At 58.6% G+C, this 20260-nt stretch overlaps 8 protein-coding genes across 8 annotated transcripts; 6 read left to right on the top strand and 2 right to left on the bottom strand.

Moving 5' to 3' along the window:
- The first annotated feature begins 52 nt into the window (after nucleotides 1-52).
- C8Q71DRAFT_766586 (P-loop containing nucleoside triphosphate hydrolase protein) lies at nucleotides 53-2957 on the top strand. Its single transcript, XM_047924201.1, has 6 exons — nucleotides 53-271; nucleotides 339-399; nucleotides 457-668; nucleotides 723-1679; nucleotides 1733-2536; nucleotides 2593-2957. The coding sequence occupies exons 1-6, from the start codon at nucleotides 128-130 to the stop codon at nucleotides 2827-2829; spliced, it is 2415 nt and encodes an 804-aa protein (XP_047777313.1). The 5' UTR covers nucleotides 53-127; the 3' UTR covers nucleotides 2830-2957.
- Nucleotides 2958-5629: 2672 nt separating this feature from the next.
- On the top strand, nucleotides 5630-6675 carry C8Q71DRAFT_126517 (uncharacterized protein). The gene is made up of 3 exons (XM_047916437.1): nucleotides 5630-5920; nucleotides 6194-6275; nucleotides 6336-6675. Exons 1-3 carry the CDS (start codon nucleotides 5728-5730, stop codon nucleotides 6520-6522), a joined length of 462 nt encoding a protein of 153 aa, XP_047777312.1. The 5' UTR covers nucleotides 5630-5727; the 3' UTR covers nucleotides 6523-6675.
- On the top strand, nucleotides 6428-7747 carry C8Q71DRAFT_126505 (peptidase A4 family-domain-containing protein). Its single transcript, XM_047916436.1, has 3 exons — nucleotides 6428-6839; nucleotides 6903-7080; nucleotides 7139-7747. Exons 1-3 carry the CDS (start codon nucleotides 6630-6632, stop codon nucleotides 7534-7536), a joined length of 786 nt encoding a protein of 261 aa, XP_047777311.1. The 5' UTR covers nucleotides 6428-6629; the 3' UTR covers nucleotides 7537-7747.
- Nucleotides 7748-8387: 640 nt separating this feature from the next.
- Nucleotides 8388-10289, bottom strand: C8Q71DRAFT_859185 (uncharacterized protein; the record flags this gene model as incomplete). Its single annotated transcript, XM_047927598.1, has 2 exons — nucleotides 8388-10122; nucleotides 10183-10289. 2 exons carry the CDS (start codon nucleotides 10287-10289, stop codon nucleotides 8388-8390), a joined length of 1842 nt encoding a protein of 613 aa, XP_047777310.1.
- Nucleotides 10290-10470: 181 nt separating this feature from the next.
- On the top strand, nucleotides 10471-12286 carry C8Q71DRAFT_126372 (FAD dependent oxidoreductase). The gene is made up of 2 exons (XM_047916435.1): nucleotides 10471-11761; nucleotides 11819-12286. The coding sequence occupies exons 1-2, from the start codon at nucleotides 10616-10618 to the stop codon at nucleotides 11924-11926; spliced, it is 1254 nt and encodes a 417-aa protein (XP_047777309.1). The 5' UTR covers nucleotides 10471-10615; the 3' UTR covers nucleotides 11927-12286.
- Nucleotides 12287-12379: 93 nt separating this feature from the next.
- C8Q71DRAFT_126362 (uncharacterized protein) lies at nucleotides 12380-13966 on the bottom strand. Its single transcript, XM_047916434.1, has 2 exons — nucleotides 13602-13966; nucleotides 12380-13552 (listed from the first exon to the last, which is right to left on the bottom strand). The coding sequence occupies exons 1-2, from the start codon at nucleotides 13775-13777 to the stop codon at nucleotides 12646-12648; spliced, it is 1083 nt and encodes a 360-aa protein (XP_047777308.1). The 5' UTR covers nucleotides 13778-13966; the 3' UTR covers nucleotides 12380-12645.
- A 2921-nt stretch (nucleotides 13967-16887) lies between these two features.
- On the top strand, nucleotides 16888-18012 carry C8Q71DRAFT_766553 (uncharacterized protein). The gene is made up of 2 exons (XM_047924200.1): nucleotides 16888-17050; nucleotides 17109-18012. Exons 1-2 carry the CDS (start codon nucleotides 16983-16985, stop codon nucleotides 17764-17766), a joined length of 726 nt encoding a protein of 241 aa, XP_047777307.1. The 5' UTR covers nucleotides 16888-16982; the 3' UTR covers nucleotides 17767-18012.
- Nucleotides 18013-19402: 1390 nt separating this feature from the next.
- Nucleotides 19403-20190, top strand: C8Q71DRAFT_859181 (uncharacterized protein; the record flags this gene model as incomplete). The annotated part of the gene is made up of 2 exons (XM_047927597.1): nucleotides 19403-19479; nucleotides 19542-20190. 2 exons carry the CDS (start codon nucleotides 19403-19405, stop codon nucleotides 20188-20190), a joined length of 726 nt encoding a protein of 241 aa, XP_047777306.1.
- Nucleotides 20191-20260: the final 70 nt, after the last annotated feature.

Raw genomic sequence — 20260 nt, 5'->3', positions numbered from 1 at the left:
CACCATTCGGGGCTGAATTTCGTGTCACGTTCGCCTCCTCTGCTTACTAAGACTTACCCTGCACTCTCCGCTCACCCAACGCTCACCTCAACTTATTTCAGACTACGAGACGACGAAAGAAAACGGGATGGGCGAAGCAGGACCTTCTCGTACTGTAAAGCAAAAGTCAAAGAGGTCTTCCAAATCGAAGAATGGAGTACACTCTTCTAAGCTGCGCAAAGTCTCTGAGGCGAAGACGATTGAAGCCTTAGAACAGGCTGCATCACAATTCGTAAGTAGCGAAACGAAGCCCGGGCTCTGTGGTTACTTATGCGTTGACACAGTTATGATCATTGCAGGAGCCTCCTCCGGACCTGAAAGCGTTTGCGGACCTCCCAATTTCGGACTACACCAAACGAGGTGAACACAACTGTACTTTTCCTCCCGTGCATCACCTGAAGTGCGCTGCTTATATAGGTCTCAAGAAAGCTTACTTCACCGAGATGACCGACATTCAGGCGAAGAGTCTGCCTGTATCGCTCAAAGGCAAGGATGTCTTGGGCTCAGCAAGGACTGGAAGCGGCAAGACGCTAGCCTTCCTCGTCCCAGTTCTGGAGATGCTGTATCGAAAGAAGTGGGGCCCGCAGGATGGTCTCGGGGCCTTGATCATATCCCCTACACGGGAACTGGTGCGTCTGTCAGCAGCTCCGAGACGACTATCTCGATCTGAGCCCTCCTTCTAGGCAGTCCAGATATTCGACGTGCTACGCTCAATAGGTGGTTATCATAGCTTCTCGGCAGGTCTGGTCATTGGAGGAAAGAACCTGAAAGACGAAAGTGAGCGTCTCTCTCGAATGAACATCCTCGTCGCGACACCGGGTCGGCTTCTGCAACATATGGACCAGACCATTGGGTTCGACTGCGATAACCTCCAAACGCTCGTATTGGACGAGGCCGACCGCATCCTGGACATGGGGTTCCACCGTACTCTCACTGCTCTCCTCTCCCATCTGCCCAAGTCCCGACAAACCCTCTTGTTCTCGGCCACTCAGACTGACTCAGTCGCATCTCTCGCCCGGCTTTCGCTGACCGACCCTGTCGCGATTGGCGTAGCCGAAAGTTCGGCGTCTCTCGTCACTCCCGCATCGCTCCAGCAGCACTATGTCGTGACCGCACTCGACCAGAAGCTCTCCCTTCTCTGGTCGTTCCTCAAGTCGCACCTCCAAAACAAGACACTCGTATTCCTGTCGAGTTGCAAGCAGGTCCGGTTCGTCTTCGAGACCTTTCGGCGGATGCACCCGGGTGTACCCTTGCTTCATCTCCACGGGAAACAGAAGCAGACAACGCGACTTGCGACGTTTCAGCGCTTCACGGGTATGCAAAAGGCCGTTTTGTTCGCAACGGACGTCGCCGCACGCGGGCTTGACTTCCCTGCCATCGACTGGGTCGTCCAGGTCGATGCCCCAGAAGATGCGGAGACGTATGTACACCGCGTTGGACGCACGGCACGGTACGAGAGCGCAGGGCGTGCACTGCTGTTCTTGGTGCCGAGCGAGGAGGAAGGCATGAAGGCGGTACTGGAGAAGAACGGGTTGAAGGTAGAAAAGATCAAGATTCGGGCGAGCAAGACGCAGAATATCGAGAACCAGCTGCAGAATCTGGCCTTTCAGGATCCCGAGATCAAGTATCTGGGGCAGCGAGTGCGTCCGGCGATATTCATTTTCTACCGGCTACTGATGTATCTTGTTGATAGACGTTCGTCTCGTACCTACGCTCTATCCACCTGCAAAAGGACAAGTCCATATTCAAGGTCGATGAGCTGCCGGTGGAGCGCTTCGCCGAGTCCCTCGGTCTCCCGGGGATGCCCAAAATCAAATTCCTGAGTAAGGAGCTGGCCAAGAAGAAGAAGAACGCGAGCCATGCCGTCGCACTTGCCGAGTCCAATGCTGCTCGCGAGGCACGGGTAAGCGAGGGAGAGGAGAGTGACGCCTCTAGCAGCAGTGCTGGCTCCGAAAACGATAGCAGCGAGGCGAGTGACGAGGAGGACACGGGAAATCAGCCGTCTGCGAAGGACGAAGACAAGGCGAACCGTGTACGGACGAAGTACGACCGGATGTTTGAGCGCAAGAACCAGAACATCCTCTCAGAGCACTACACCAAGCTCATCGAGCACGCGGGTGGCTCCGACGAGGAGGACGACTTCATCACCCTGAAGCGCGCGGACCACGAGCTCCCTGGGGACCCGTCTGCCCTGTCCGAGTCAGAGAACATCTCGAAACGCAAGCAAAGGATGGCGGTGTCCAAGAAGGCGATTGCGAAGTACGGCCCGAAGGGCAGCAAGCTTGTGTTCGACGATGAGGGCGGTGCGCACGAGATCTACGAGATGAAGGCACCAGAGGAGGTATTTGGGGAGGGTAGCGCAGCGGTAAAGGCGGCAGGCAAGGTGTTCGTCGAGGGCGAGAGAGGCCGAATGAAGGAGGCGGATGTGAAGGACAAGGAGGAAGCGCGAGACAAGAAGAGGGAAAAGAAGAGGAAGAGGAAGGAGAGGGAGCGTGAGGTATGTGGTTTCAGTGGATGGACTTCACATCCGGACTGACATTGACCATCGTCTAGGAAATGGGATACGATGCCGATGGCGGCGGAGGAATGGTTGCCACGCTTGAACCCGTGGACGAGGACGATGGCTACGTCAGCCCGGAGTTCGATCTGCCCTCAGAATCTGAGGACGAGGCTCCTCCCGCCAAACGGAGTAAAGCCTCGACCAATCAAGTCCGAAAGCGGGATGCTGGCGCCACTACGCTCGAAGAGGAAGAAGAGTTGGCCTTGCAGCTCCTACGTAGTCGCCGATAGGATGATGTTATGCATGCTCTCCATGCATGCGATTACCAACTGCAGTAATCACTGTCTCCTGCTCTTCACAAAGCTAAGCAATCCACGCTTCCGCATCATGTATGTCATCAGCTTGTGAGTTCGGTTACTGATTTGCGGCTTCTGGCCGAGAGAACACGGTGGTAGTCCTGCATCCTGCAATGAGGCTATTTGACTGGTAAGTGACTCGTAGGCCACTTGTCGGTTCAAGAGTCAAGATTGCTGGCTTGTTCAATCAGAGTGGGCTGGTCATCACGGTCCATGGTACCTGACCGCATGCTAACCCTAGGCCTGTGCTAACCGGTGACCTGATGTTGACGCACAGGAGATGCTTTGCGTGTATTCGGAATGCGTCCAGCCATACACAGGAATACGATGTCGATTGCAGAGGACTTGCTCATCGAGAGCTGGTTACCGGCGCTGGACACCCTGATCGTTCACGACACTTCCGAGCATGAAGAGCTATCTTCTATATGCGTCTATCCGACTGACGACAAGCGGGGTAGATGGGACACATTGGCCAGAATCTTCACAGTCAGTTCCATGTCGCGAAGGGTCGTGTACCCGTTCTGATGCAGTAACCCAGAACGTCATGGAGCATATACGAGCGCTATGAGCGGGTCAAGATGATGGTGGTCCACGGAAGACGGCAGTGGAACCCCAACCTTGAGGAGGTATCCCTATCATTACGACGGCCAGCTATCCCGCGGTGGGATGGCTGTACGCGAGATACATACCTGAGCATGGTTGTACGATCGCACTCATGTACGAGCGTGTATGTCTTCCCGGTTCACGGGTTGCAGTTGGCCAATCATTCTGCGTACGGATCAGAATGAGTTGTCTACGTCTGCGGCTTACATTACTGGCAGCCAGACTACTACAGAGAGTAAGATTGTACAAGCCGGTTCAGTGGGTCTGAGGCTGTCTGAGGGTGCTTGACTTTTCCTGATTTATCATCCAAGGAGCCCGCCACTCCGCCAGATTGCGATCTGCGCAGCCGGCACCCGCCGGCCCGGGACCGGACAATACCCGACGTGCACACTATGCGGCCTTTCCAGTGGGTTACAAGTCATTCAAAAGGGAATTCGTTAACTCTACGATGCTTAGATGGGAGGCATTACAACTGTTCCCAAAAGCCACGCAAGGTGGGCCACAGACTCATCGGTGGTAATCGGCGGTTTCTCCGATTTCAAGTTGCGGACAAGGATGATCATGCACGCTCGCCCTTGGTGCAGAGCCACGCTTTACTTCGAATCCATACAGTTCACTACATCTATGCGCCTCGTTGGTCATGTAGAACGTACTCGACGGGCCTCGGATGTCGGAGTTCATCATGCAGCCCGTGGAGACCCAGGCCACTGTGTGCCCGCGACAAGATTGTTCTCCCGCAAGGCTTCGCAAACCAGAGCTCCGTGTACCCATGAATTGTAAAGCACCCACACTTACGCATGCTCGGTCCCGGATACTGCTCTGAGAAACCCAGGGTTTGTATGAGCGCAGTAGGTAGTTGACCTCAGGAGCACATGCCACGGAGACGACGCGCCGTGAAGTACTCACAGCGCGCACCGAAGCGACGGAAGCGATCTGTGGGTTCGTACGGCATGCCTGACATACTCAGCCGGGAATAAGTCCGCCGCGGGATGATGGGAGATCCCCAACGGTGTCGCTGAGAGGCCGCGACTCGTGGAGTAGAATGGATGAGAAGCTTCGAGCAGCCAGTGCAGAGCATTCGTTGCCCGACCTGCTTGGGGAGGCTGAATGAGGCCTCATTGATGTCGCACATGCCCTGATTGTTCGATGGAGACTTGCACGGATGCGATGCGGGCCTGACAAAGGTTGTGCTCACGCGAGGCCGACAAGCCGGCCCGCCCAAAATAATTACATCCGCCTTTTTCTTCTGCGAAAGACGTCCTTTTCTATTTTTTTGAAATACGGAAGGGTTACAGATGAGAAGCAATTTGTAGATGAGGGAAGTCCGCGGCGAAGAGGGCCTCGCTGGCAGCTGTAAGTACTACTATAGTAGACCGTACAACGGTTAGCGCAAGTTCAGTCAGAGTAGCCGATCGGAAGATGCCGCTTGACCCGATTTATGATCGGAATCTCGATAGGGATCGTAGTTGACTTGACTTGCTCTCTCCAGTGTCCACGTCCACCACGAGTGACCTCAACGTGTGTCGGCCTTATTCATACTTTGGACTGTCCAGTAGACTGCCACTGTCACTCCAGCGTGGTCGTTCAAGATAGGCTAATAGTAGCTCAGCAGCGAGGGAAGTGCATAGCTATCTCGACGTGGCTGCTGACTGCGGACGAGGATCGTCTCAGAGAATGCCTGGGCCCATCAGAACTGTCTCCCACACAGGATGAACGGAGTACCGACCGCAATGATGCAATGTCACACTGCTCTTCCACATACGGCGTGGGGTTCTGCAAAAGCTATGCCCGTCTCTCTGTGTGCGTCTGAATCTCATCATCGTCTCCTCGCCGTGGCCGCCACATTCGTCTCACTCCTATGTGTTTAGGCTGCACGCGACACACTGGATGAGCACACGACAGGCAGTGCAGGAGCCGCGGGATGTCGTCGTACTTTGTCAAGCCGTGTAATGGAATAATGGGCGCCACATGTCGATGGGTACGTCAGCTCATACTTTCAAGTTGTGGCACAACATCACGCCTAAGATGCCTTACTTGACCGTCCGGGACGCCTGTGTGCAGGGTCCAGAGAGGGCACGCGACTCGTGTGCGGCCGGCGTGCATGTGCAGCACGAGACGCCATTGTGCCCATCTCGCAACCCAGCGGCATTATCGTGCCCTATATCAGCCGTGTGCTTCTATTAATAGAGCCAGTCATCGGCCGCACAGGTCCTTCTACTAGCTCTGCTGATGCTCTGGTGGCCGGACTCTCATCATAGGTGGACTCTCACGTTCATGGGAGCATCTAGTCGACCTTGCGTCCGTTCCCTACGCCGGCGAGCTCTCTCTGTCTGCATGCCGTCCGCAGTGTCTCTGCCAAGACCTGCCTTAGATGCAAAACTACAGCTTCCTCGTCGACCGGAAAGCACAAGGATCTTCTATGGTCAGCACAGACACTGCCTCATGGAATTTGACGATCACCGGCAGTCCATCTCGAGGTGGGCGTGGAAGATGTCGAGTGTCCGAGTACACCACTCGATGGTCACAACGAGGTGTCGTGTTTTACAGCAAGACTGTGCATCCAGGCTTCTTCATGTCCGCAGAAGCCGTGCGGTCGCATGGCCGTGGACGCCTGAGTCTCGGTGTTCGCCCACGAGAGGCTTCCGTATATGGCACTCACCTCCCCGGTGCGCCTGTCTGACCTCTTGATCTCCAGGAACGCGAGCAGTTGCATTGCTCCTCTCATTTCTAGAGCTCGTGCCGGGCTCTTTTCAACCACCCGTAGGCTTTATCAGAAGGTGAATCCTCGCTCTCATGCCGATAAGGACTATCTGAATGCCAGCGACTTCTCTCCGAAGGGCACTTGTCATACTTCGGATGGCGCCGTGGAATCCATCTGCTCGTCGCCACACGGACAGCACCAGCATCATCGGACGTGACTTCCCGCATAGCCCGAGTCCAATTCTGGCGAGGGTGTGGGGCCATATGGTGAGCTACAGGGAGGGATCTGCCGCCGGGCGCAGAACACACTCGACGCGAGTATAAATGGCCCGCTGGGACGAGGAGGAGGAGCAGGTCCCTCGGTCTCGACAGCCCCTCGACCCGACAGCCCCTGCGCCTCTAGTGCACCTCTTCCCACACCCGAGTACAGGATGTTCGCCGCTTCGCTCCTCGCCTCCGTGCTGCTTGCCACCACGGCGCTCGCCCGCCCGTCGGGCATCGCCGGCCGCCTCGCGCGCCGCCGCACGGGAACGCACCTGAGCAAGCCCGTGCAGCTCATCGAGCACGCGGCCACCTCCAACGTCTCCAACGTGGAGTACTCCAGTAACTGGGCCGGCGCTGTGTACGATTCATACCCCTCGGTGAGCACCGGCCTCTGAACGCGGGCAGAGAACTGGATGGCTGATGGGGCATGTTGGATGCAGGGCTCTTTCACGGCTGTGACGGGCACCTTTACCGTCCCCACGCCGAGCGCGCCCTCCGGTGGCAGCGGCTCGTACTCTGCCTCCGCCTGGGTTGGCATCGACGGTGATACCTGCGACACCGCCATCCTCCAGACTGGCGTCGACTTCACGATTGACGGTGGCAGCGTGTCGTACGATGGTACGCATCTCTCTACACTGGGCCCTATGAAGTGCGTCAACTGACGGACCGCGCGCAGCCTGGTACGAGTGGTACCCAGACTACGCGTACGACTTCTCTGGAATCAGCTTCAGCGCGGGTGACACTGTGAAGCTGACGGTGACCGCGTCGTCGACGACGTCGGGCACGGCGGTGATCGAGAACCAGAGCACGGGCCAGACGGTCACGCAGGATATCACGTCGTCGTCTGCGCTCTGCGAGGAGAACGCGGAGTGGATCGTCGAGGACTACGAGGAGAACGGCTCGCTCGTGCCGTTGGCTGACTTCGGCACCGTCACGTTCACCTCCGCGTCCGCGACCACCACCTCGGGCTCCGTCGGCCCCGACGACGCGACCCTCATCGATATCGAGCAGAGCAACAAAGTCCTCACGTCCGCGTCGGTCTCCTCGAACGAAGTCACAGTCAAGTACGTCTAGAATTTGAACGCTTGGTAAGACAGATGGACGTGGAAGGGAGTTCGAGTAGAGGTTTGGAGGAAAGGACTTCTTTGCGCTCATCTTCGATGGCGAGTTCTGGTTTGACGCTTCTGGGGGAAAGAATAAAAGGATGTATGTACTATCGACGAGTCAACGTTGCATTGACAATTGGCTTCTCATACTCACGACAGAGCCGATCTCGGCGGATCAGCGGATCGCCGCACTACTGCCAGCAATCCACTTATACAATTTCGCAAACAATACAACTGGAGAAAGCGGGCCCAGTGAGGTGTGAATATTCGTTCCCCACAGGAAGAAAGACCTCGCATGAAGAGCCTCCCTGTCCATGAGCTTGGCATGTTTCCCATCACTGTGATCGCTTTGGGTTACCCTGGGGCCTGCGCCGACAAAGGTGCGAGATATGCCACTTCGGGTTTGGCTGCCCCAGACCGGCCGTTGTTGGCTTTCGATTGAATGCGTCTCGCAGGCCGGGGAGAGCTGTCTTCAATGTGACCGACTGCACAGGCTGTGTGACCGACGGCGGCTCCGCTCGATGAGCAGACGACTGAGCACTGCGTATGCTATGCTTCGGGGTAACAGAAGGTGATTACCGGTTACCCGTCGAAGCGTTACGGCAAGCTCGTCGAGAAGCTACCTCGCCGACACGCGCGCGTCCTCGTCCAGCTACGCACGGAGCCCCCCTACAGCGACACCTCTTCCGAATCCAGAGAGCAGACTCGCCCATTAATCCGAACTGCAAAACCGCACGCGAGACGGTCTATCATTGCCCGCTAGAATTCCCGACCCACGCCGTGCACCGCGCAACACTCGAGAGCGAAATCGGCGTACTATTAGTAGCCTGAGAAGTATGCCCTCAGTGACGACAAAGGGAAGAAATAAAGGATCAAACAAGCAATCAAACAAACAATCAGCGGTTCAACGACGTTTGTGAGCATGGTCTGTGCACCAGCAGCGGAAAGGGAAGAAGAGACTTCGGAGTGCGGCGGTTCCGTAGTGTAATGATCCTGTTCCGAGGGGACTGGGAGGAAAAGGTGTTCACTGACTGAAGTGTCTGGACTGTCCGGAATGGGGACAGGGGGAGAAGAGACTCCGGAGAGCGGCGGTCCCGTCGTCGTCTCGCCGGAATGACCCTGCTCCGAGGGGACGACGACTGGGAGGGAAAGAGGTTCACTGACTGAAGTGTTTGGACTATCGGGAGTGGGGACAGCGCGTGCCTTCTGTTTCTTGAATGCACCTCTGAGGCCAGGCATGCTCATTTCCAACGGCAATGTCTCCGGGTCCTGATGCCGCGATGCGGAAGGATGGTCAGGAGAAGTCGACACTGGCTGGGGAGGGGGAGGTGAAGGGCTCATCGACATCCCCGGCGAGCCAGGCGGGGCTGACGTGGGCACGGGGGTAGATGGCGACGGCACTTGTATTGCCGCCAGCTTCGCCTTGAGCGATGCGTATCGGTCCTTCCTCTCGGTCGTCAACTGCCTGTCCTTCTCAAATGCAGCAATGGACCGCAGGAGGCATGCCGGGGTGCGGAAGGAGATAGTCTCTCTACAATGTGTGAGCAGTAGAGTGTTGACTCGTTGCGCTTGGTCGACAGTTAGGGTGTCGATAGCAAAATCGAACCTGTCCTTCAAACGGCTGTGGAGGAATTGTCCGTTCAGCAAGCCGCGCTCGGAGAAGTCCTCCTCCTCCTTTAGGTCCTCGGCAGTCATCTCGTCACGAGATTTCACCCAATCATACGAGTTGCGCGGGAGCGGAGGGATGTAAGTCGTCTTCGAGGGCGTTTGGGCTATATCATGGAAGAACGAAGTGTAAAACCCCATCAACTTCGAACGCAAGATGATTACGAGCTTCGGGGTAATGGGAAATGTCTGGGTCAGGACGACATAAGAAGGGCTTGGAGCACCAGGGGACAGCATGTCATGCATAGCATGCATCGGTGTTGCCCTACCCTCTCCGAGGCCGAGTCCGTCCTCAGTGAGGATGAACTCGGTGTCAGGAGGTGCGCGATAGAACCCGGTTTTCATGTCCCAAGCGTCGTATTTGTAATCCACACGGGCTGTCCACAATAGACGTTCATCATGCGCCACCTCCCAATGTTCATCCTCGAGGAGTAGGGAGAGTTGGCGGAGCCATACTGCACGAGAGTCGGCCAGTCCGTTTTGGACCCTGTACTCCTCTACCATTTTCGCCGTGTTCGGGTCGAAGTGATTTTCGATGAATTGACGCGAATGATTCCCGTTGCGATAGAATGTGAGGAAGAGGAACTTCCGGAGTATATTGAGGTCAGAGCGGACCAGCTCCACAGAAGAACGTCCCCGATGCTCCGCAGCCTCCAAGACACGGAAGATACGCGCAACGTCGCCCTCGAGTTTGGCGAAGGCTTTCTCGACGCGATACGCATCGGTCAGATCCGCGTCATGATCCTTGTACATGTCAACGATACCGAAGGTCTTGCCAAGATCGGTCGTGCCCAAGTGCAGTTCATCAGACTGTATGTCGTAGGAGTTGATGAGTTCCTGTTTGTACTCTTGAGGCCGTTGACGGCCTTTGTTACGCCCACCGTTGGACCTGTGTTCGAATGTCACTCAACATTGACAAATGGGCGGCGTGCAATTTGTGTCTGCTCACTTTTTGCCCACACTGGTCACTTTCTTGACCTCCTGTAGCCATCCACGTGCAACAAAGCGCGGTAGATAGTGGTGCAGTTGACCAGAGCGAGGTGTACGATGCTCCATTGCGTCGTGAAAGGATCAATGAGAACAAGTCCTCAGGCAGGCGCTGTACTTGGTCGTCTAGAGAGCCTCGGAACGGCGGCCCGCTCGTTCCGAGCTGCTTTCTTTAGTATTACGTCATATGCGAGAATGGCCGCGAGTGTGAGAACCCGCCGGCCGCCCTTTCCGTTGACTGGCAGAATATGTCATGGCTTGCACATTGACTGCCTCTTCCTGGTCACTTCCGTGGGTCGCACGTCCCCAATAGCCCTCAAGCACGCACCCCGGTCGAACTGTCACCGAATCCGTCGGCCGCAGGATAAGTAGATTAATTTAATTCCATCGCGATCATGTCCAGCGATCTGCAACGCCAAATAGTCATCATCGGCGGCGGCATCGTCGGGTGCACGACCGCCTACTACCTCTGCGCGCACCCCGCCTTCGCCGCAACCAGAACCAAGGTCACCCTCATCGAGGCCTCCGTCCACGGCGCCGCCCAGGGCGCCTCCGGCAAGGCCGGCGGGCTCGTCGCGAAGTGGGCGTACCCCAAGGAGCTCGTGAACGTTTCCTTCGCGGAGCACGTCCGGCTCGCGCAGGAACACAACGGCGCGCAGCGCTGGGGCTGGCGCTTCGTCGGGTGCGGGAGCTGGGAGGGCCGCGGCGAGCTCGCTCCGGACGAGGGCACGGGCACGGGCGTCGGGAAGGGTGGCGATTGGCGGAGCCTGGAGAAGACGAACGGGCTGGACGACGGCTGGAATGCACGGAAGCGGCGGGAGGCGGGCTTGCCGGACGACCTCGACTGGGTGCGCGCGGACCTGACGGACGGGTACTCGCCCATGGCGCCGACGGGCGCGACCGCGCAGGTGCACCCGTACCTGTTCACAACGAGCATGCTCGCGCTTGCGCAGGAGAAGGGGTGCGAGTTCGTCCGGGGGAAGGTCACCTCGATTGAGATCGACCAGGCCGCGGGGCAGGTCTCCGGCGTGACCTACACCACGTCCGCCGCGGACGGCTCCTCGCACACCCTCCCCGCGACGCACGTCGTCCTCGCCGCGGGCGTGTGGTCCCCGCGGATCCTCCCCTCGCTCCCCATCTCCGGCACGCGCGCACACAGCGTCACCATCCACCCCCAACCCGGCGTTGCCATCTCACCCTACGTCCTCTTCACCGAGATCCTCTTCCCCTCCGCAGGGCGGCACGGACCACAGCGCGTGAGCCCCGAGATCTACGCGCGCCCGGACAGCGAGGTGTACGCGTGCGGGCCGGGCGACAACAGCGCGGTGCCGGAGACGGTCGACGATGTCGAGGTCGACCAGGCGGCGTGCGAGAGCATACGGGAGCATGTCGCGAGCATCTCGCCGGAGCTGCGGGAGGGCACGGTGCACAAGCGACAGGCGTGCTTCTTGCCGGTCGTGAGCGCGGGCGGGGGGCCGATTGCGGGTGAGGCTACCAGCATTGCGAAGGGGCTGGTGATTGCGACGGGACATACATGCTGGGTGCGCGGCCTTCCTCTTGTGTAGATTGATGTCGAGACACTGATGGTGGTCTGTCAGGGCATCTGCAACGCACCGGGAACCGCAAAAGCTATATCCGAGTTGATCATGGAGGGCAAGATCAAGTGCGCGGATCTCAAGAGGCTACAGCCCTCGGTGTTCTTGTGAGCTTTAGTCACTCGGTCACCGGAATCTGGGATCACAGTGCAGAGGTAGATGGGGATAGAAATGATACCTCATTTGTAGAATGCAACAGGCTATCGGGAGCCGAGTCACTTCGGTCGACAGATGGTGCTTCTTCGCATGACACAGCGCGACACCTAGGAGCGTGCCTCACAAACATCCGCATGAACATAGCCAGAATCAGCGAGTTGAACAACTACTCGCCTCGACTTGTCCATCGCACACGACCAACCACTCGGTCACGGTCGCAGGCACAGACGCAACGTCCAATAGGGTATGGATTGCTATCGTAAACGACTAACAGCTAGCGGGTATGCATGCGAGACTACGGGTATACGGCTCTTGATGCTACATTAGACACAAGCATATCCTACGACTAGTACTCATAATAAAACCGATCCGAGGCAGGGTCCGGGTCCGGGTCCGACGAGAGCGATATGGTATCTATACAGGCAGCAGCACGATACTAGGTGAGTGGGTCCAATCCGGAGAGTGAGCGTATATATGTAAAACTGAAGGAACGTCGATGTGGGTCCGCGCACCCGTCGGTGCTTTTGGGTCGCAAGGCAGGGGCGGGGTCGAAGGAGTGGTGTGGTTGTTCCGGGCTATGCCCAGATCCCCCCGCGCCTGCTCGTCTCGTCTGTATGTCATGTCGTGATTGTCGAAGCCCCCCGTCCGAGCCATGGAGGGGGCGGGGTCCGAGGCTAGCGCCTCTGCCTCCCGCGCGCGCGCCCCTCGAGCTCGCGCATCCGCCCTGCCTCCCTGCACACATTCCACGCAGAGCGCACCATGTCCACGATCCGCCCGTCGCGCGGCCCGAGCGCGAGGACGTTCGCCCAGAGGCCCCCCACGAACGCCGTGCGCTCGCGCAGCTGCGCATCCGTTACCGCGGCGTCATGCGCCGCCGGCTCGTCCGCGTCCGAGTCCCACTCCGAGCCCGAGCCCGCGCTGGACCCCGCGTCGGAGTGCGCGGCGGTGCGGTAGGGGGCGTGTGGGGCGCGGAGGAGCGCGGAGGCCATCGCGGGGCCCGACGGGAACTCGTTGATGACGTGCGTGGGGAGGAGGAAGGTGGCGAGAAGGCCGGTGTACGTGTCCAGTCCGGACGTGCCGCTTTTTCGCCGCGACGAGCACTCCGGCGTGCTGGACGATGATGGGGAGGGCGGTGGGGTGGACGGGGGCAGCGGTAGGTCCAGCCCGAAGAACAGGAGGAGCGGGACGGAGGGCGGGTGGGGGAGGGCCAGGGCGATGGTCGGCAGCTCGACACACTGGACGCCGGTTTCGGCGTAGAAAGGCACGGGGAGCGTCGAGCCCATTGCGGACGCGTCGTCAGCGGAGAGACGTGAGAGGTCGTATGTGAAGCGTTGCGCGAAGAGGTCGACGTTGACGGGGAGTGCGTGTGGGCGCAGCGAGCCGGGGAAGGAGGAGTTGGTCGGCGAGGGTGTGGAAGACGAAGCAGACGGGGAAGGAGCGGTGTATGACGGGAGGATAACGAGCCCATGTGTGGGCATATGCGCGTCGCGGCGAACGGGCATGCATATAGTGGGCGGGACAGTGCGATCTGGAAGGAGAGTGACGGGTGTCTTGTGGACGTTGAAGGAGCGGCATAGTTCCCTGCGGTGCCCGTTCAGAAGCCGAGCCGGACGCAGAGGAGACGACGTACTCGTATGGGTCATCAAAGGGCTGTGCGAGCCTCGTAAGGTAGGTGTGCAGCGCAGTCCCACTCGCGTCGTCGAAGGGCGCGTCGTCCGTGTGGCCGTGGGCGGATGGTGCGGCGTACCAGGACGGCGGCCTCAGTGCGCGAGCGGTGCGTGCGCGTGGGCTCGGAGGCTCGTACATCAGCCTGCAGGTATGCAAGGAGCACTGACCTTGCTCCCTTGCCCCTATGCCCTTCTGGGACGCCTAGCCGGCTCGACGCCAGTGCGCGGTGTCTGCTCCGGAGCCGTTTGAGCGTGTGGCCTGGACGGAGCAAGCCAGCGGTGCGGGGACCAGCGTGAGGTATGGCTGGCAGCCGGAGAACTCAGCAGGACATGATAAGGAGGCTTCGTGCGCCGCGCCACGGTGGGCGAACGGAGTAAAGGGCGGCGGGAGCAAGGGATGCCAGCAAGACGCCAGCGTGAGGTCCCGCAGCGCACTCGCCGGGGCCCATTCGCCAAACTGGGCCGCCATGATCAGCCTCGAGGCTGATCGTCCTCAGCCGCGGTCAGTCACCAGCGCCTATTCCCGCGTCTCTCTTCTGCGCCCTGACAATGATTGATTGTGGCAGCGTCCTTCCGCCTGTGTTCGCCTTCTCTGCTTTGTTTGCGCGCCGCAGAATTCGAGCTGCAGCTTGAATACGCACCGGAGGGCTGGGCTGTTGGCGGGCTGGACTGCTGGTCGACGGGGCAAATGTCGGGAAGGCATGATAGCCGTTTGTGGCTGCGGATGAAGAGAGGAGTTGATTGGAAGCTGAGTCTGTTGTACCAGGCATATCATCCCGTGTTCGACGTCTTCGACAGTTGCTAGGGTCCTATTGGCAGTTTCACCTCCACGCCGAGCCTCTATTGTCCTTGCGCGGGATCCTCCTTGCAAGGCGTGGCTTTTCCCATAACGCGCGTTCCGTACAGCCCCCGAGCCTCGGGGCCAGTGCGGGTCGCGCTGCCTCATTGACTATGGGATTGGGAACAATGGGAGGTTTATGTGGCCTAGGAAGTGGTTTTTGTCCAGGTATGAGCCTCACTTCCCCGTCTCGTCTGCAGGAGTCGGCAGCTCAAGGCCCGAACTCAATCTGTATATCATGATGCTGTCATGCAGACAATTACTCACAGGCAGTAGAGTTTTCTCCCTTCCCGCGTACTACGACGACGTTCAGTCCAGGCGAAAGGACTCGTAACAGGACTCGTCTTACCGCAACTGGTCCGCCGCGTGGCCAACACTTCCAGCAGTAGTGGGCGTCAGGTCTACCTCCGAGAGTGTGTCTGCATCTTCATCTTGGTCATCATACCGCACGACGATCCTTCTCACACCATTCAGCGTTTGCCCGGGACGTCCGAGCGCATGAGTTGCAGCACGGCATACTCAGGTTCGCGGATCTGCCATTGACAAGTTGACCTCTTCTTCGAATCTAGCCTCCACATCTTCATCTTGCGACTTCCTCTTGGAGCTGGCGGACCAAGCTCGGACCGGCGATCAAGCTTGCGTTGCCTCGCGTTCTACGTCCACGGCCGCCTTGTCTGAATCCTCTGGTGCAGCTCGAGATAGCCGTTCCATCGTGAGTGGCGCGATGGGAACAGTTGACAACCTTGTGCTACGTCCGTCCTCGCCAGGCAGGGCCGCCTCGGTGATTGAGTGCAGTGTCGGGCCGTCTACGTGATGCTCTCGATGTCAATAAACATCTTCCGGCGTTTGGACGGCCGGCTGTATGCGTCCCTACGATCAGCTGTGTGGACTGTGAACTGAATGCGCTCGAGCTCGGTGGACGTTTGTCTTCTGCTTCCAATCCGCTTCTCGTAGAGTCGCATACGTACACCGAGGGTTTCGGGCCGACGAAGTGGGGGTATTGGTTGAAGATGTATATTGATTCTGGAAGGGAGCGCCCTTATGTACCCATGCATCCGTACGATGACGTTCTATGCACCCTCGTACTGGTCGCAATTCGTCATAGTCGCATGTGAAGTACTGGAAGCGCCGAACAAAGGAAGACCCTGCCAGAGTGGCTCAATATGAGGCGCGATTAGGGTTCCCTACTACACCACTTCCCTCCCTCCGTTCCATCACAAGTACTTGTACCAGTGCAAACTGCAATCGAGGGCGAGCTAGGGCGAGTTCTTCAACGAAGTCACGAAACCCATGGGTTGACCAAATCGGTGCCACAGCCGAGTGGCGGTCTGTCAAGTATGACTCGCCCGGCTGTGCGTCTTCACCAAATATAATAAGCCCCAAGGTACACATCGCACCGAACGATCGCCACCATAAAGCATAAAAGAGATGTCCAGGCTCACAAAAAGACGGATGCTCCGCGACTGGCGAGAGTGTCGTCCGAGTCGACGTCAGGGAGTCGACGACCCCGTCCAGCCCCGGGTGTTGAACTTGAAGTACGTTGTGCATCGTATATGCCCTCCAAGCGTAATGTACGTCTTCAGAACTTCGCAGCCGCCTGCATAAGCCACATTGTTCTTTTGGCAGGGCTCGGAGTGGCTTTGCGGCCACTATCTGCCTGGAAACATCGAGAACGCCCGTATCGAGGGTGACAATAGCGCCAAGACTTGCCTCATGGCCAGAACGCCGCCCCTTGGCAACGTGACCCGGTGTGCGTAGCCGGATTGGTGTGTGGACCCACCAAACTCGATGCTTCTTTGCGGGAGTTGCCTTACAAGGCAGGATATTTGCCTCGTAAAGGCAGGTGCGCCAACACACACAAACAAACGCCCACCAATCCCCACATTACCTGTTTCGTCAGAAAACCAATCAAGTGTCCCACGCTTCGCTACCTCCAACACCTGCTCGGCGTATAAAATCCCCAAGGGCGAGGGTACTTCTCCCCCCAACCCGGAGCACGAAGTTGAACTTTCCCCCCATCTGCCTCCCGTGCCCGACCCGACGTCCAAGTCTTAACTCGAACATGTCGACCTCCCTGCCTCATCTCCTCGCTGGTCTGCCCGAACTCCAGGGCGACGTGCCTTCCACCTCCACTCTCGAGTCCTCCAAAGGCTCTCGCAAGTCCGTCGTCACCGATGTTCTCAAGGCGACAGCAGTGCGTCGCCGCGCAGGCTTCAACAACACCCCCACCTCCCGCTACTCCGAGGCCCAGCAGCAGCGCATGCAGAAGGCCAAGCGCGCCCACCGCCCTCTCCCCGGCCAGCGCCCCATGCGCAATGCCGCCGTCACCTCTGCCGCCTTCAAAGCAGAGTTCCGCCTCCCGAGGCCGGTCAAGGCTCCTGTCGCCGACGTCGAGATGAAGGACGCCGCGCCGGAGCACGACCTCGAGCCGAAGATCTCCATCGCGATCCCGAGGCGGCTCGCCCGCCCCAAGTACAAGCGCGTGCCGATCGAGAAGGCTCTCTTCATGAACGAGGAGTTGAAGGACGTTCCGATCGAGTATATTCAGGACGAGGTTGCGGCGAACGGGCAGAGGTGCGTTCAACGCTTCTGATTGCTTCTGGTCACTTACTCATCTCTTCCTTCGTCTTAGATTGCTCGCCGTCCTCGAGCACGTCGAGGTACCCCCTCCTCTTCCCGTTTCCATCCCCGAGGAGATCACCGTCGACGTCAGCGACGGCTCTGCCGACCTCCCCTCGCACATGCTTGCCGTCTACAAGAAGGACCTCGCCGAGGGCGAGCGCAACATCATCACCATGCTCGCGGCGCACCAATGCGTCTGGGACATCAACTGCGCCCACCTCCCGTCGCTCCCGCCATCATCTCCATCGTGCTCTGTCGTCCCGTCGCCGGAGACCCCTGCGCGCATCACGGTCCCCGTCGTCCCTCTCGGCCTTCCCAGCCCCGAGCACTTCCGCGAGCTCATGTGCTACATGTACACCAAGCGGTCTGACGAGCTCCTCTCCGAGCTTCTCCCTGCTCCCCCTCCGAGTGCCGCGCAGGGTCAAGACGCGATGGACCGCTACGCTCGCAGCCTCGCCCGCGAGTACAAGCGCGCAGAGCTCCTGAAGCGCATGTCGCGTGTGCAGGGTGTCTGGCGGAATGCGTGCGCCATCGGCGTCTTCGACGATGGCCTCTGGAGCATGCTCGACCTCGCGTGGGACGTCTACGGCAAGGCCGTCACCACCAATGTCCCGGATAGACCGACGCCGGAGTGGGACGGCTCTCTCCAGGGGTTGTCTTTCCGGTGAAGCTATCGTCATCGCTGGGTCGTTGCTTTCCTTCTTGCTCTCATCATCGTCGCATCGTTCTCCCCGGTTCTTGGGTATCATATCATTCTCATTCTCATGCATGAACTATATGGCATTTGTATCGTCTAGCACTGTATGTCGCATCATCATTCCTTCCTCTCTGTCTCAATATGCACCCCGTACCATACTGTATGCCTTTACACCTACGTTATTCTCTTGCAATAGAATTCGCCGTTATGACAGAAACGAACATCCGTCGGTCTTGTAGATGGCCTCGAGGCACGTGACATGAGTACGAGGCAGTGCCGGCGACAACCTTTACTGTGACAATTTCATTGAACATTGTCTTCGCTCACTTCCTCCTGCATCAGCAACTGTTCGCCTCAACTGCCCGTCTTCGACACCATCGCCAGGGCTATGCGACATCGAGCGTTCCCATCTTCGGAGCCACGTTTCGATGGACAGGAAGCGTCCATCTCAACGCTCGATCGCTGACATCCGCCACAACCTCGTACCGGGAACAGTGTCTTCGGGACCCTCGTGGAAAAGGCGCAGACCTCCGTTGAGGCTCATTCAGGTCGTATAGGTATGTGTCGTTGTTAGTGCCACCCCCCGAGACGCGAACTTACCGTGACATAGCCCCAGCGTCCAACCCGAGCGCGCGTGTCAGAGAGCATACCGCACAGCACCACCAGTGCTTAGCGTCCTGACGAGATAGTTGATGGCGGTCACTTAGGAGGATGTCCGAGTCGGCCACGCGCGGGGCGTACCACTCAGGCCGCGCGAGACCGGACATGTCACTCGTTGACTTGCGAATGAATTGGTGCCTTCGCGCCCTCGTTGCGAAACGCTGGAGCGGGTGACATCTCCTCACGCCGCAGATTTCTGCTGCAGCGTTGTCGACGTCAGTATGCGGATGATGGGCCTGCCTATGGAGCGTCTGTTCTGGCCGAAACGCAGACGTTCGTGATAGAAACAACTGAACAATCCTGTCATAGGCTCGAAACGCTGACCTTTTCGTGTCGAACAAGTTGCCACTGGATGCAGACGCCCCGGGCAACACTACACATCTTTTGTTTGCGACGTCAAATGGCATGTCCTGCATTCCGGTCGCGCCCTCGGAGGATGTCCTTGGGCGGACCCTTGTTGTGCATAGGTATGTCCCCACCGCTATCTTCAGTCGAGACGGCATGTTAACGTGCATCGTGCAGTGGTTTTCAGATGCGGAGATGCCACAAAATCAAACCTGTTGATTGCTTGGCGTTGCGGCGTTCGAACACTGACGGATGTTCGCCTTCGGCGGTCTCAGCCCCGTGTCTGCCAATGCGTTGTGTCGACAGGCTCAGCTCTGAGGGGGCGCCAGAGGCGGGATATAAAGTCCCCGCACCTTGGACCGCCCACCCAGCGCCTCCTCAGCTCTCTTCACTCTTTCGCTCACGCTCCACCTCTTGAATCGGTGCCGGTCGGTGAGTGGCAGTCTTACTCACGTCGTCGCTCGCGCTGACCAGCATATACCACGCATATAGCCTGATTCTGTTTCGGTTTTCTCTCTTACGCTACTCTACGTTTAAGTTCACGACTTCCTTGCTTCCCACCTCACCCTTAATCCTATCTACCTCACGACCTTCCCTATACCATGCGCGTCTCCACCTTCACCGTCCTCGCCATGGCCGCGGCTATAGTCTCGCCTGCCATGGCCGTGAACTACGTCCAGTGAGTTCCCTCGCCGCATGCTCTCTACCGGCTCAATCAAACTTAACTCAATGCACTTCTAGGGAGCCTCACTTCCACGCGCACCGCCCGGAGCACACCGCTGGTCACCACGCACTCGCACACGCCGCACACAGCCCTCTCGTACACACCACCCACGTCCCCGGCGCGGGGATCGCGCACGACTTGAAGGGCAATCGTGCAGAGGAGCTCGCCCGGCGCAGCAAGCAAACCGGGGGGACCTCTGAACACGACGCGCACGTCGTTCACACCGGCGGGAGGGGCCACGATAGGCGTGCGGCCGACTTGGAGCGCCGCAAGGTTAACTGGAAGGGCTTGGAGCACGACGTCCCCGCTGCCTGGCACGCCGGCGCGCGGATCGCCCATGACATCAAGGGCAAGCGCGCCGACTCGGAGGAGCTCGCCCGGCGCAGCAAGCAAACCGGCGGGACCTCTGAGCACGACGCGCACGTCGTCCACACTGGCGGGAGGGGCCACGGCAGACGTGAGGCCGACTTGGAACGCCGCAAGGTCAACTGGAAGGGCCTGAAACACGATGTCCCGTCTGCCTACCGCACTGGGGTGAGATTGTGGCATGATGTCAAGGGCAAGCGGGAGGAGGAGCTCGTCATGCGCAAGGTCAACTGGAAGGGCCTGGAGCACGACGCCCCTGCTGCGTGGCATGCCGGGGCGAAGCTTGCTCACGACTTTTAGGCCTGCCACCGTCGCGCCTTCGAAGGGGTTAAGGAGAGTTACTCATGATCTCTTCTACGTATGCGTGAAA

Source organism: Rhodofomes roseus, assembly GCF_022264815.1.
Source record: "Rhodofomes roseus strain CIRM-BRFM 1785 chromosome Unknown C8Q71scaffold_14, whole genome shotgun sequence".
Lineage (NCBI taxonomy): Eukaryota > Fungi > Basidiomycota > Agaricomycetes > Polyporales > Fomitopsidaceae > Rhodofomes > Rhodofomes roseus.
The sequence above is the reverse complement of the archived record's forward strand: the minus strand, read 5'-3'. Positions and strand labels throughout refer to the sequence as shown.

Excerpts from the sequence above, each read along its gene's own strand:
- C8Q71DRAFT_126362 (XM_047916434.1), bottom strand. The coding sequence starts at position 13,777 with ATGTACGAGCCTCCGAGCCCACGCGCACGCACCGCTCGCGCACTGAGG. Across the intron at positions 13,553-13,601 it reads CCCTTTGATGACCCATACGA|GGAACTATGCCGCTCCTTCA; the intron begins GTACGTCGTCTC and ends CGGGCACCGCAG.
- C8Q71DRAFT_766586 (XM_047924201.1), top strand. The coding sequence starts at position 128 with ATGGGCGAAGCAGGACCTTCTCGTACTGTAAAGCAAAAGTCAAAGAGG. Across the intron at positions 400-456 it reads TTCGGACTACACCAAACGAG|GTCTCAAGAAAGCTTACTTC; the intron begins GTGAACACAACT and ends CTGCTTATATAG. Across the intron at positions 1,680-1,732 it reads TCAAGTATCTGGGGCAGCGA|ACGTTCGTCTCGTACCTACG; the intron begins GTGCGTCCGGCG and ends TCTTGTTGATAG.
- C8Q71DRAFT_126517 (XM_047916437.1), top strand. The coding sequence starts at position 5,728 with ATGCTCTGGTGGCCGGACTCTCATCATAGGTGGACTCTCACGTTCATG. Across the intron at positions 5,921-6,193 it reads AAGCACAAGGATCTTCTATG|GAACGCGAGCAGTTGCATTG; the intron begins GTCAGCACAGAC and ends CTTGATCTCCAG. Across the intron at positions 6,276-6,335 it reads CCCGTAGGCTTTATCAGAAG|GGCACTTGTCATACTTCGGA; the intron begins GTGAATCCTCGC and ends TTCTCTCCGAAG.
- C8Q71DRAFT_126505 (XM_047916436.1), top strand. The coding sequence starts at position 6,630 with ATGTTCGCCGCTTCGCTCCTCGCCTCCGTGCTGCTTGCCACCACGGCG. Across the intron at positions 6,840-6,902 it reads TGTACGATTCATACCCCTCG|GGCTCTTTCACGGCTGTGAC; the intron begins GTGAGCACCGGC and ends TGTTGGATGCAG. Across the intron at positions 7,081-7,138 it reads TGGCAGCGTGTCGTACGATG|CCTGGTACGAGTGGTACCCA; the intron begins GTACGCATCTCT and ends GACCGCGCGCAG.
- C8Q71DRAFT_126372 (XM_047916435.1), top strand. The coding sequence starts at position 10,616 with ATGTCCAGCGATCTGCAACGCCAAATAGTCATCATCGGCGGCGGCATC. Across the intron at positions 11,762-11,818 it reads CGACGGGACATACATGCTGG|GGCATCTGCAACGCACCGGG; the intron begins GTGCGCGGCCTT and ends GTGGTCTGTCAG.
- C8Q71DRAFT_766553 (XM_047924200.1), top strand. The coding sequence starts at position 16,983 with ATGAACGAGGAGTTGAAGGACGTTCCGATCGAGTATATTCAGGACGAG. Across the intron at positions 17,051-17,108 it reads GTTGCGGCGAACGGGCAGAG|ATTGCTCGCCGTCCTCGAGC; the intron begins GTGCGTTCAACG and ends CCTTCGTCTTAG.